The 14,971-nt window shown below is 42.9% G+C and overlaps 1 protein-coding gene across 2 annotated transcripts in view; it reads right to left on the bottom strand.

The window, feature by feature from the left end:
* Positions 1-269: 269 nt before the first annotated feature.
* LOC106741808 (sodium channel protein 60E) overlaps positions 270-14,971 on the bottom strand; it is an 84,152-nt gene continuing 69,450 nt past the window's right edge. The window contains exons 17-21 of one of the 2 annotated variants that reach the window (XM_014614161.1): positions 11,229-11,715; positions 10,474-10,793; positions 9,983-10,342; positions 9,315-9,683; positions 270-7,741 (exon numbers count right to left, since the gene is read on the bottom strand). In XM_014614161.1, the coding sequence (XP_014469647.1) occupies positions 7,369-7,741; positions 9,315-9,683; positions 9,983-10,342; positions 10,474-10,793; positions 11,229-11,715 (1,909 nt within the window). In that variant the 3' untranslated portion in view covers positions 270-7,368. Of the gene's footprint in view, positions 7,742-9,314; positions 9,684-9,982; positions 10,343-10,473; positions 10,794-11,228; positions 11,716-12,523; positions 12,611-13,378; positions 13,529-14,971 lie in introns of those variants that run through there. The other variant, XM_014614162.1, reaches the window with a different exon arrangement.

The raw sequence follows: 14,971 nt of genomic DNA on the forward strand, positions 1-14,971 counted from the left end.
TTTTGACATCGCGGGGACCTGCGATCGAAAGCAACGGACTAACGTGGATGGTACCTAATGTAACGCTTTTACGTTCCGAAGAAGCGGCCGCCGTGTCGCGCGGAATTTTCTTTTTCGGCGACTTTCTCGCGTTCAGGGAAACCGTACGTCCCGATCAGATACTTTAAAGACACTAACGGCTTTTTTTAATATATATATATATATAATATATATATATATATATATATATATATATATATATATATATATATCTTATATNATATATCCTATATAATTTGCCCCACCCCCTGTGCATTATATTATCTGAATATACAATTCATCTATGTAATCCCCTCACGCGGTTTTCAAACAGCACGTAGGGCCTGACGAAACATGACCTGGGACTTTTCTCAAGCGGGAAGTGGGGAGTGAAAGGGTGAAGGGCGGGGGAGCAGGAGCGAAAATGGGCTTTCGAGAAAGCTAACAGCACGATCGTCGCTCGTTCGTATCCTTTGTTCTCGCTCGTCGCGCAAATCGCAAAACTTTTTTTCCTCTCTCGCACCCGTAATGGTTCTAACCGGATATAGAGCGATATCGTATAACTCGAAATAACAGCGATATAAACTGTCGTCTCTCATCTCCTCGATTCCCCACATGTGTAGTGTGTATTATGTATAACGGTATTGTCACGTACATATGCACGTACGTACGCGTGTGGTGTTTTGTGTTACGTGTATGTGCGTGCACGTTATTACCAGCGAGCACGGGTATGTGTAGGCATTGAGCATACGCAATTATTCATCCGCACACATACGCAGACGCGCAATTAGAAAGACTAATTAGTGCTCTATATAGGGTAATCTCTCTCGCATGGGACGCCTGGCGGTCGCCCACGCATGATTGTACAGTTTTCGAAGAAGATGCAGCCTCTCAGAGAGTGCAGCTAACATACGTCCAGTCTCTTTCGTTCCGTTTAATTATAATATATATATATATATATGTATATGTATATATAATATCTCGTTTTAGTTCATTTATTTTACCTATGTATATATTTACAAGTATTAATGTTTGCGCGGAGATGAACGCGCGCGCGCACGTAATCGCGACGTTTCCGCTATTCGGCGATCCGAGATTGAGAGATCGCGCGACTCGCTCTTACGACTGCACACGCGTTTCCCTCACGTCTCCCTCTCATGTGTGTATGTGTGTGTAGTATATTTATAATTTTTAATTGACATATAATTTTATCATATATGCCTCGTGAAAACCAGCTCCCGAGGATCTCGGACTCGTCCGCCGATCCGCAAATTCGCCGCCGGACCGCCGTCGAATCGCCAATCGAAAGAACGTTCTTCCACCTTGCTTTCTCTTCCGCTTCTCTTTCCTCCCCTTTTCTTCTTCTTTCTCTCTTTCACGTGTGCAAACAGAATTGTGTCAAGCTTGTCAAGCACAGAAGTACTACAGTCTGATTAACGTCTGATATTATATATAATATATATATGTATACGTGTATATCGTAATAATGCTACGCGGGTCTAATTTATCTCTATGCACGTGTCAATGTCACCGTCCGTAGCCGCCGCGGACATCCGACGGGTGTACTCGGATATTTTGTCGGACATGTCGCTTGATATAATTTTCTCCTTGTTCTTTATAATGGAAAAGAGTATCTCTCTCTCGGATCAGGCGTTCTAGCACTTTTAATTGTTTGGGGAAATGTTCGGTAAGAGCGACGAAATGAGACTTTCGTCGCCTGCGATCACTTGATTTCGTTCATTCGCGTGTCAAAGTCTTATCCTACGTTGGCCCTTTGTTCATCGTTTAATCGTCAAATGATTTCTAGATATTTACGTTTGATGGATTCAGACACTTAGCGATTTTTTGCCATGACGCAACGCATTTAAATGAGGACAAAGGGGAAACGTTATTACATATATATTCGGGGATTCGGACATCCGAGTACATCGATCGAATATCTCGGCGTCGTGCCACTGGCCGGGATGCTTGTAAAACGGGAATTCGACAACGATACCCAATCACTCGGTGTCCGCTAATTGATAATAGGCACTATAGGTCAACGTGAGGTTGTGGCATTTCAGCGGCAACGTTTCCGTCTACACAGAGGGAAAGTAAAATTGTATGGTAGCGGTATTCCCTTTGCGGAGTGATGACTATCACTGTGGCGACCCCCGTAAAAGCTTCTGGTGGACCGTCGGAACATAATGCGCTTATCTAGGATAAAAAGATACGGTTACGGGGTGTTTCTTAAAATAATTCGTTGTCCATGGAAATTCGAACATGCGCCCGCATGTGTTATCCGTCCGCTCGTTTGAGACGTTCTAATGGAACTTAGCGAAGCCAGCCTCACGCGTTTATCCTTTCGCAGGGGATAATCTCTCTCTCTCTCTCTCTCTCCCTTTTTTCTCTTCTTCTTTTTAGCAACAAAGGCCCAAACGACTCTAAATGTCGGCGAGAGAGACATTTATAGGAGCGGCGTGTCGGAGTGAGACAAATCGGCGCGGAGTATACACACGTGAACGATTATAAAATAACGCTGACGATCTGTCGGAAGCGATGAGAGACCCGAGGATATCTAAAGTCGGTCCTGCGAAGGATCCCGTATGTCAGGGCGCGCTGTGGTAATGAGAACTCTCGGAGGCGCACGTGGGTCGCAATGTCGCGCGACGCGAGTTTTGGACTGTTATTATCTCTTTTATCTTTTTATACGATTCAAGCGATTCCTTCGTGCAATCGTTAACAATAGGTTCTGAGGTTCTTGCTGTGATCTGTTCACGCCGTCACAGGTGACACTCGCGGCTGTAGGTGTGCGTAATCTACGATAAAACGGAAACGACGCAGGAGAAACGAGTAAAAATGTGGACTGACGAGAAGCGGAGAGAAAATACGTCGCGTAATATGAATAAGAATTTAAGAAGATTATATCGCTCAAAGCTTCGTACATTAAAAGAGCTTAATACTTCGATAAGATTGGAGGTTTTATCGGGCAGGATTCGCGCGAATTCGGGTTGACGAGGAATTTCAATTCGTTCTTGGGTAAAATTTAAGAGCGAGCACACGCAAAATCGAACGTCACCGATATTTCCGTGGGAAGCCGCTCTCAAGAGCTTTTTGTTAAATCAATCCTGGAGCTAAAGTTACAGTCGAAGTGTCCAGTTAACGAGCCTTTTATCCAGCCTCGCTCCTGAAGACGATTCTGCGCGATCGCAAACCATCCGCGACTCGTGCAACGGAAAGCGCTTTACCGTCAGAAATCGCCTTCGAGAACGAAACGCACTCAACCCTTTCATGTTAAAGTAACAAAAAAAAACATAGTGGACTGTTTTTAACATAAAATCTTTTGCTGTGTATTTTACTGTGTGTCATTACGCGCGTTACGATTTTGGCTGAAACTAGTTGGGCAGTCTAGATGTTGAAGAAATATATTTGCACGTAGACCGAGTGCAGAATACCGTTCGCCTTGTTACTTCGTTCGTGCACCGTTTGTTATTAAAGTTATCTTGTTTTATTTTCTCTTCAGCGCGACTCGCTGGAAGGGTTGAAACCAGCGCGCGGTCACGGGACTACCGGATGTCAGAAATGCAAAACGAGAGAAACCTGCTGCGATACGATGTCAAATATACGTGTCGTTTTGAGCAGTATCTTGCTTCCGAAATTCCGAAGCATCTAACGGTGCACAGCACGGAGAGAATCGAGAGAAACATCAAGTCAGAAACGTCGTGAAATGAGAACGTGGACGTACACGGGGGACGTTGTCGTTCTCTTCTCAGTCGTCGTGCCTTTCCCCGATGATTTCTACATAAACGCAAAACGGAAAACACACCTAATCGATCGAACAGCTATGGCAGTACGATGTATTACGATCGTCGCGCAACTGTATAATTTTTTCGCGCGACGGAGCGAGAAGTCGCCTTTCGAGCGGTTCCCCTCCTCGACGAATCGCGAGGATATTCGCGCGATATCATAAGCAACGAACGATCGAGAACGAGAAGCCCTCGGCGCTTTGCCTTGCGACAATGAGGCTGGCTGACGAACAGTGTTGGGGATTTACGTGTAATCTCCGCGCGGAGAATTTGTCTTCCGCTGAACTCTTGAGAGAAATTTACGAAATTCGACATTTATACCGAATATACTTTGTCGTACGTAGAACATACGTTGCGGATCATACTTGTAGAACTTATTGAGAAGAATATCGCGCTATTTTTACGGTGATTTTAAATCGCCAACGAATATCGGTTGCGTATTATGTGCTGCATAGAGTAAATCATCAACAACGGCGGGACGATAATTAATGCGATTAATTTTCGGTGAATTTTGGATATAAATGAAACTCCACGCGTAAACTTAACATTTTACGATCCGCCGGTAATATGGTGATCGCGATGTGAAAACATTAATATATTGGGTTAGGGAGAAAGAGTAAGAGACTTCTTACAAATTGCCGATAGACGGAGATCTGATCAATTTTTGACACTTACGTTTAATTTTTCTCGGCTAGCAAAAAACGATTACTATCTTTGACTATCTGAGACAAGTAAAAACAAATAAAAAAATTGAAATTTATCATATTCACCGGTAAGAGAAAAACATAAACTTCACGATCGAAAAAGTCAATATGTTTTAATTTTAATAAGTCCTTTTTTACCGGTATTTATTTGCAGTTGGAAAAGTGCGGCTAAGTATAAATCACATAGTTTGTTCAAGTCAGAGAGCGCGACAACTTCATAGCACGGATCGTAAAATGTTAATATGAAAAATTTGGCCATCGTCGTGATTCAATATAACACGCGTAGGCTAAAACGCTCGAATTATCGCAGATTATCTCTCGTAGTTTTCTTGCATTTTTAATTGCTTACTTTATTACGTTTTCCTTTTTCTTTTCTTTCAATGAAGCTGTCGTATCGTCGATTAACCGTATACACCCAACTCTGTCGACTGATATACTGCGATCAGCTGATCGAGTCATCGTTTCACGGTTACGACAACTGGCTCGCTAATCCAAAAGTGATGACTATAAGAAACGGAATCAGATATTTTGGTTATTCGACAATAATCACGATCACCGAAGGAAGCCACATTATCTCCGCCTTTGTTTTATTCGCTTTTTTTTTTTTTCTTACGACCTTCCTCGCCGTTAGTGATGCGAGTGATTTTACCCTAAGATTTGAGGCAGTACTCTTTTTGTATACCGGTAAAATTCGTTCTTCGTAGCAAACTCCGGGCGGTCTGCGTTATCTACGTGCTAACGAGATCTAGGTTCTCTTTTTCTCTTTTTTCCGTTTTTTGAAGAAAACACCGTTCAACAGAGTCGAATGTGCCCATATTTGGTCCGACCACCCTTAATTACGACGTAAGAGACAAGGATTACGCAATGTATAAATGTAGAGTTGGTAAAAAGGTAGTCTCGCGATTATCCGTACCGAAGAGCGTCTTTATACGTGCACGCGAGTGCATAAATATCTCTCTCTTTCTCTCTCTCTCTCTCTCTCTTTATCTCTCTCTCTCATTCACTAAAGCCGTGTAAAATCAGCGTTAAAGAAGCTATCAGACGATGAGTTTGAGAATTTAATGGTGAATTAAACAGCAGCGCCAAAATGCTATTTTCGAATAACAAGCAAGCGATTGAGATCGATTTTGCGGCCAACGAGATAAGTGGAAACCTCAATCGTCTTCCCGATGTGTAATTACATTAAAAAATGTTGATATTGGCGATTCCAATCATCTCAAAGTGTTTCCAATATGGGATTTCAACGTTGGACGTTCTAACTTAACTGTCTACAACTTTATTTACGTGTATGCGATTGCTCGTTTATGTATAAACGCCCAACGCTATTGAATAGCTGCTAAATTCTTTTTCTTCTTTTTTTCTTTTTTTTTCAAAATCCACCGAAGAGGCAAATTAACGATCGAGATAGAAGCATGTTCTTACCAGAGTAGCGCAACTTACTAGAAATAGTCGCTGTCTCAGAAAAGAAGTCAGTTGCGTCAACGTTAGTACAATCTTATTTCGAAGTATCTAATCTCGCGATAGAGAATGTTGATTAGGTAATTGGATTTAGTAAATTCGAATGCCGCGGAAGCATCGACTGGCGTTTATCGTTCGTTCGTACGAGTCTCTCTAATGCAAACACGATACAATTATATTTCCGATTGATCGCAGTTAATGCGACGTGTCTCTCCTTTTCTCTTTCTGTTTTATGTACATACTATATTAACAACACGGCATAGAGAAAATTGCTAAAGGCAAACCGGTGCCGCGTACAGTTTTTTTTTTTTGTACAGATCAGTATACGATCAAATAGTGTCGGAAACACGCGGTTAAAGTGCGGTTCAAGATTCACATTTCAAAGTGTCTCCGGGGAAAAGCGTTGAATTGTCCTTAGAATTTAAGACAGTAATGATTCGTCAGTCGCGTCAATGTGTGGATTCTTGTACGTAGCAAAAATTCATAATGTAGTAAATTGTATCCGTTACCTCTATTATGTACACACACACACACACACACACACACGCACATACCCACATACACACACGCGCACCTCTAATGTCGCGGATCAACTTTTTGTCGCGAGATATAATGTAACAATGCGATAAGTATTCCTCTCGTATTGTTCTCGTTTCCTGAGAACGGCTACATCTGGTATTTCCGCTACGCTGGTAATTCATCCTTACTCCTTCGCCGCCAGAGAAACTCAGTATTGTCGCGTATATCTTTCTCTTCATTTTTTCTCTTTATCCAAGAGCAACTCTGCGTCAACGTGATAACGAAACCGGTGTTCCTCCACCTGTCCCGCCTTTCTATCTCGTAATGAAAAAAAAAAAACTGTCGAAAATCTGTTTGTTTTCATAATCTCGTCCTTGTCCCTTCCTTCGTTTCTCGTTGCGATGGCTCTCGACCTATTCTCGCGACATTGCGGCAATGAAACCGCAACTCGATAACTGCACGCCTTGATTATGCGCGGGGTCTGACCGCATTCTCAATTAGCTCAATTTTCAGCCGAACAAAGAGGTTCGCTGGGTTTTCGCAGCAGACATCCGCGAAATCAGCGTTAACACTTTAACGACGAATCTGCGCTATTCAGCGGCGGAACATCTTCCTCCGGACATCGCCGACGGTCGAGAACCATCATCACACGCGGAATCCGATCCGACACTTCGACGAAACGTACACACTTCTCGCAGTCGAGGTCTCGAGGAGGTTCGCCTCGGAGAAGCCACGCGTCCTACCTAACGTTTAGATCTGTGTGTGTGAAAAGTCTACATGTACGGCCTCTGCTACGGTATTTACTATCACTGAGTCGCACCGGCGCTGCCGCCGCAATCGTCGTCGCGATCGTCGTCAGAGTACCCGGATCGCGTCGACTAGGATCAGCTGTCGTCCGGCGTGTCCTGATACTCCTCGCTCTCTCTGTGCACCAGTACATGCACCACAGTCGCCTCCGACTGCTGCCTGAGCAGCGGCGGCCTCGAGGGTGGCGCGGTATTCTCCGGGCTCGGCTCCGTCACTAGAATGCTCACGTCACTACCCTCGGCCGGCAGCTGCACCGGCTCCGGCGGCCGCCGTCTCAGGCTGCCGCAGCGCCGGTTAAACGCCTCCTTGATGTCCCGTTGCAGCGTGTTGAGCGAGAGCGTGGTGCCGCTCGGCCGCAATGAGCCACGCTTCGAGATCGGCGGACTCAACGCCTCCTCCTCCGGGTACTTCTCCACCGCGTCTTGCCGGCCCAGCGTAGGACCCAGCGACCTGCGGACAAGAGCACGGGCTGCTTAGGTTGGCGTTCGGTAACACCGCCGCGCGATTATGCCTCCGCTTGTCATCCCCGAAGGGTTAACACATTGCCAACCGCGTGACTCGCGTCTTACACACGGCAAAAGTGTTTTATGCTAAATTTAATACAAAATAGCTATCTACCGAGGCTTTTTTAATTAATAACTCAAGTTTACGTGAAAACCTCTCGCAGCATACTTTCTGTTCCTACAAGCGAGTCTGGTCCCAAGACAACGGGGAATTTAACTGAACTAACGGAGTTGTTTTTCCGCGTAAAAATTATAATTTCTCTTCAGAATCGTCAAAAGTTCAGGTTGATCGGTCGATCATCGTCCTATCCAGAACAGGGTAAATCTGTCTGATCGGTTGACAATGTGTTAAAGGGTACTTGGAATGTACACGGGAGATGTCGGATATGACTTTCGGAATAACGTGGCTGGAAATATAGGATTTCGCGATTTCCGTTCCATTCACGGTACTTTTACCGCAAATTCTCTTCTGCGTGTACTCTGTGTGGCTGTGTGCATTTTGTTTCCCATTTCCTTCTCTCGTCGAGAGATAGTATACACTAAATGAGCCAGCGCTAATATAGTTTCTGCGGTGGAACGAACACAATTTGTCGGTCTTTACTTGCGTTCGCACGACACATCGGCAAATATGTTCAGCATGCGAGAAATCACCGTGTTCCGTATGGAGAAGTCTCTTACCGAAAGCTAGAGCTAGACTGAAGCATGACACGATGCTGACAAAATCACGCTAGTGATATCTAAATGTCACATGAGATGCGTATCAAGGGGATTGTTATAATCAACATGTGATAACAACAACCAACCAATCAGTCAACCAACTCTTACCCTTACAACTACGTTCAACCACAAACCGATAAGCGACATAACGAATCGTCAAAGAGATGGAAATTATGCGCAACAAGTCTACTTAGCCGTTACCCTCTAATCCGCTAACGTATTCACTAGTCCACTAATTTTGTCGTGTGTCCGAATGTATTCCTGGCTGGCAAATACACGCAATACTCCGCAATACTCCGACTAATTGATATTTGAGAGTCGGCCTTATCTAGCAATAACAAAGAGCTGAACGAGAAAATTCGAAGAGGTTTAAATACATGTTCAGGTTTACCTGTTCGTTTTCTTGCCTGAGGAGTTTTGAAAGAAGAAGAAACTAGATTAATTTGCGTGTGACACAGTGTGTGCATGGCGTGGTGTATAAGGAGTCAAATGCACTACGACGACACGCATCTCTTTCGTTAATACGCTCGTTAGTATGTGCAAACTCCTCAGGCCGATACGATCGTGCGTGTTTTGTTTTTCTAAAAATAATTGCCGTTAAGAGATTCGATCAATCTAGATTTTTCAACGTCAAATTGACTGATACTTCGTCAAACTTGTATTGTGTCGTTTTTACGTCAATTTGCATACAACGCATCCAGCCCATATATATATATATATGTATATACATATATATATGTATCATTGTAATTACCGTATCGTCGTGACGACAGGAAAGCAAGAAAAAGAATAGATGAACGAACCTGACGGTAGCGTGGGAGTCCGAGCCGGAGCTGGAAGCGGCGGAGGGCTGTTCGGCGGTCGGCGAAGGACGGGAGACTGTCAAAGCCGGGGGTTGCAGGTCCTCGTGGGTTCCGGTGGCGCCGGAGAGCAACAGCAGAGGAAGATTTGGGAACAGCCAAGCCGAGGCCGTTCCGAGTTCGCTGAGGTCGCTGGCGTCGCTGGCCCTGGAGGACTTGCGGCTACTCGCCCGGCTACCCCGATGCACGTGCAGAAGGGCCGACAGCTTACCGCCCCATCCACTCCCGCTCCTACCGTCCACGCCACCCGGACTTGAGGTCTGCGTCTGGGAGTCCACTTCCTGGGCGATTCTTTCGCGCTCCTTCTTCATCCTGCGTGCGTAGTTGTTACTTAGAGCATTTGCTTTATGAGAATCGCGATAGCTGTATGACGGTATTTAGAGTCAGCATTTAAGAACAAATTGTTATGGTCACCTAAGTAGACCGAGATTTTTTAATGTTCTTCATTATGATCGTTACTTACGACAACTGTTTTTTATTACAACTATTTTGACGTATGTTTTGCTATCAATGATAGAGTGATAACGTTATCCATAACGTAATAATAAAAATAACAACGTTTCCTTAATATCTGGGAATTTGAGAAAAATATTGGCCACATTGATACTCACGCAATGAATTCTCTTATAGAATGTTGAATCAACCTGGCAGCTTTGTCTTGCCGTTTCCAGATTCTTGTGGAAGACACTATCTCCAATTCTTTCCTGGTTGGGAACTGCTTCTTGAACTTGACGTCCATCTGCTCTTGCAGCTTCCTGAAGTCATCCGATTCCTCGACGTGCCCAAGAACGTGCTTGACGAGCGCATGTAGGATGTCCAGACAATGAATCTTGTTACCCTTTGCGATGGGAAGATTAAAGCTCACCAATGCTACCACGTTGGGCTTTGATATCCCCAGCGGCGGGTCCAGGCTCGCTATAAAGTCGCTCAGCTGAGAGAAGCTGATAAATTGAGTTGCGTGTGGATCGTACCTGAAGAATGAAAATATCGATTTCGAATTATAATCGAAAACTCTCCTTGTCTTCCTCTTTTTGCACGGATTATATCTTTTTTTTGTAAAAAAAAAAAAGGAAACGGTAAAAATAAAAGAGAAATATCTTACTTCGACCATCGGATGTAAAACATTTCCAAGTCATCCTCGACGATGCCGATCTCCTCCTCCTGATGAGCTTGATTGAAATTCTCCAAGATGATGGCGATGTACATGTTAATGACTATCATGTAACTGATGATGATGAACGAGGTGAAGTACGTGATTGCCAGCAAAGGATATCCACAATCTCCGTTCATCTGCCGGCTGTTCGGCGTGGGATCACATTCCGGTGGTTGCACCATCAGCGACTCCAACACATCGTTCCACCCAGCCGAGGTCATCAAACGGAACAGTAGCTGCATACTTCTACCGAAAGTTTCGAAATTCACCTGAAGGACAAGATTGCAACTTTAACGAGATACACATTGTCATATTCAAGCGGAGATTTGCGAGAAACATTTGTCCAACAAGGTTCCGAAGAAATACATCGTCTCGATGATAGCGCTCAGAGTTCAACGTTCCTAATAAAAATTGAAACTCGTGTCTAACTACGAGATAATAAATTTATGTCTAACGTTGCTACTAGTAATGTAAGCTATCAGTAATGTAACGCTCATTTCTCCTAGTGGTTAAATAATAATTAGATAAATAAGTTAGCTGATGATTAAATAAAAGAAATTATAATAACGAGATGAAAAATCGCAACTAATTACCAGGCAGTAACGCCCATTTTTTTCGACTCAGGACGACTAGATATATATACATATATATATATATATATATATCTACTCAGATTGTGATGTGTAGTAATTCTTTGAGCTCACCATATCGTCCAACGCGCCTTGTTTCCTGACGTGTCCGAAAACGGACATGCCGATGATGGCGTAGATGAACGTGATCAAGGCCAGCAGGGCCCCGATGTTGAAGAGTGCTGGAAGACTGACGACAAGGGCGAAGAGCAGCTTGCGGATACCTTTCGCGGCCTTAATGAGCCTCAAGATTCTGCCGATTCTGAACACCCTCACGACTCGCAAGAGCGTCGGGGACACAGGGAAGTCAATCATGATGTCCTCCATCAATATGCCCAGAATAGACGCTACTACCAGTAGGAAGTCGAACAGATTCCACGGCACCGTGAAGTAGTGGTAACGCAAACCTATTATCTTGACGATCGCCTCCAGACCGAAGACGGTCGTGAAGAACGCGTTCGACACTTCGAGGACGAAGAAAATGGGATGCGGCTGATTGTAGTGCTCGATTCCCATCGTTAGCATGTTGAGAAATATCAAAACGAAGATAGCTATTTCGAATCTGGAAAGAACGGACCACTCGTCACAACGCGTGCCCCATCGTGCCTCTCCCGTCCCGATCGATCGGCGACCGTGACACGTTATTTTCCCTGCGACGTGCGAAAAAAATTGCATGCATTTTTCAATCGGTTCGTGCGATCAGATTGTCGTAAATGGTATCCGCCGGCGGCCGAAGATTCGTCCTCGCGTTTAGTCGGTTTTTATACGAGCTACATTTTATACGAATTATGACAAACCTCCGATAATTTATCATTCTAATCTATTCTTTTAAAGCAAATCAGCGATAATGTTTCGGTCTGAATCGATAAAACATATTTTCAACATCAGTGAGCACTCACTGACTTTCAATAAATACATTTTCGCTTAGGTCCTCTCTTATAGTCTTGTCTCCTCATTGATTTTGGCTAGTGAAAGTAAGATTTTACAGCGACAAGAATAATCTCAGGTACATCTCCAGCGGTGGCGGAAGTATACAATGGCGTCTCCGTGAACACGCAATTGTAAATTTATCGAGGAACTTCAGTCAAAATAATGGAACTTCCGTTAACGCTACACGAGCTTTGAGAAGCGCGTTTATAATTCTAGCGTATTCTAACGTCCCCCCCCCCGTTGTACAGTTAATTTTACGTCCCCCCGCATAAATTTCGCGAGTAGTTCGCGTCTAATATCCAATGTGCAGAATCATAAAGTTGCTACGTTTGCGTAAGCTCTCTCAAGCTGCAGCTTATCTCGTCTATTATGCACAGTTGTATCACTAGATGCACCGACATCGCAGCGACAATTTAGAAGCGGCGAGCGCGTAAATGTCCTTCGGCTATCGATTCTCCATTATTTCGGGTAACGGATCGTAGAATCGTGACATTTATCTTCCCCGCGGTCTTGCCTCCTCCCGGAAGCTGAAAAGAAAATTCACGTATTGTGTGTTAGCTGCGATTTGTATGCATGCTACGATATACGTTACGCGGGGCAGGGTTGTGCAAAAAACGTTGTATCGCTCGAGAAACGAATATTCCGGCATTATCGCTGCGAGAAATATGCGCGCGGACTACCTGCTAAATCGGCATTAAATCCGGTAGCTGAGAACGAAGGGAAGCAAACGAGAAAAATCTATCAGCTCTTCGAGATGAGCTATACGACTGTTACTTATCTTAAAGTTACATATTCGTTAAATATATTTCGAGCAATAATGTCATTTTGATGTTGTTAATGCGACGTAACGCGATAAGGGTAAGGCAACGCTTAGCGGTACTAACGGTAACTAACTAACAAACGGTAACATTAAATCGATGTTACAATTTCCCAGTCAACAATGCAATATAACATATGTTGTATGTACATTAACATTGTTGAGCGGGAAGTTGTATTACATTGTCGAGCGGGAAGTTGTAACGTCGATGTAACGCTACCGTTAGTTGTTTACTGGCAGTAAATCAATACCGTCGAAGTTTCATGGGTGACAACGTGAAAGACTACTTTGATCCTCAAAGTGAACGATATAATTAAGTGAAATAATTGCTTTGAAAAATGGCGCGCATATAATTGTGGGGCAATCTTATAATTTCAATTTCGACGATATTCAAGATAGCGATAGTTATCGCCTCACTCCTGTGTAATAGTATATTTCTATTTCTAATAATAATATACATAAATATATTTCTTCTTACCTTGTCTTTGATCGAAAGTAGTCTTCCAATCGTTAATGAATGCTGAGTACGTTGATGTCGAAGATAATAATTTTCGCAAATCGTTCCGACATAAAGGAGTATCTCAATAGTAGAAGCTGTGAATATCTTCTTTGGGTCTTCTTGTTTCTTCTTTGCCCCATGATGAACGTCGGTGAACGATAACGAAACTCAAATTTTACAAATCTCCGAGTGTTCTTAGAACCTAACTACGCGACTCTGAACAAAAATCTTCACAGAGAAACATCGATGCAATTCCTGTAAAGCACACTCCTAAGTGTATCAGCGTGAGCAATGAGGAAGTGCCACCTATAGATATAGGTGTTGAAATTACTTTTTCAATAACAATTTGCAGCACAGACAGCTCTGATTTATTAAATTGCTAATATCCGCAAATCGTCATATCAACACTAAAGAAAAGTATTACAAGTAAATAATTATTCCAATAACTTTTATTTGAATCAAATAAATATTACTTAAATGTAGCAAAGAAACGCTATATTCAAGTAATATTGATTTAATCCAAGTAAAGATTTCTCAAGGAATATTGAAGTAATTATTTACTTAAACGTAGCACCTGTTTCTTTCAGTGAAGGAACCTCGCGAAAGACCAGGCAGGCAGTTCGTCGAATTTTAACGTTTGAAATCGCTGGCATTGCTAATGCATCATAATACCCGAGTATATTTAGGTATTACGTCTCGGGAGTGCGAATGAATAATAACGGTTTCTCGTTTAATTTGGAATACCTGCTTCGACGAGATTAAACGAAGGAGTGAGTGCGGCGTTTCTGTATCGACGTATGCGCGTATATACCGATTACGTTGCAACTGCTACGGCTCGTACTCGCGTTATTAGCAATTTAACGTGAGATGTCTGTGATTTGCAGCGAAATATGCACCTGCCGCATTGCTCGCGCCGCACCGTACTCAAGCGCGTGCTGTACAGCCCGACCGCTACATCGAACCGTCACATGATACCCTTTACGTCACTTTGACCGCACAATTTCTACGCTTTTTTTTTACGTTGCACTGTAGCAAACAATCGACAAACACAGCAAATTGAGTTGCGTTATAAGAAGCCAGGTTAACACTTTGACACCGAGTGAGTTTCTCTCAGAAAATAGTCTTCCGATACTTGTTACGTAACGAAAGGAATTTATAAACGAGACGTTAAGAACAATATTTTTACAGGTGAGATATAGTTAAATCATATATTGCATAAACATGTATGCAGAAATATATACTTTTATAAATCGATTTCGCGAAAGATGTGTGAGACTGAGAATTGGTGTAAAATAGACGAGATATTCGGAGACAAAACTAATGGTGAAGTAAGTATTCTGAGAAAAATGATACCAATAATAATATTTTAAAAAGGAGAAACCGGTATCATAAAATTAAATTAGAAATTAAAAATATACGCTGAATATGTAAGGAAAATAGAAAAAAATCTTTATATTACGGGTAGAGTTATTTTTGTTACATATATAAAGTTTAAGTGAGAAATAGAGAAAATTATGATTTTAATTAGTTGTGATAAAAAGTAACTCGGGCGTCAAAGTGTTATTGAAATAA

This window comes from Dinoponera quadriceps, unplaced genomic scaffold, assembly GCF_001313825.1.
Source record: "Dinoponera quadriceps isolate SergipeBrazil2010 unplaced genomic scaffold, ASM131382v1 scaffold533, whole genome shotgun sequence".
In the NCBI taxonomy this organism is placed as follows: Eukaryota; Metazoa; Arthropoda; class Insecta; order Hymenoptera; family Formicidae; genus Dinoponera; species Dinoponera quadriceps.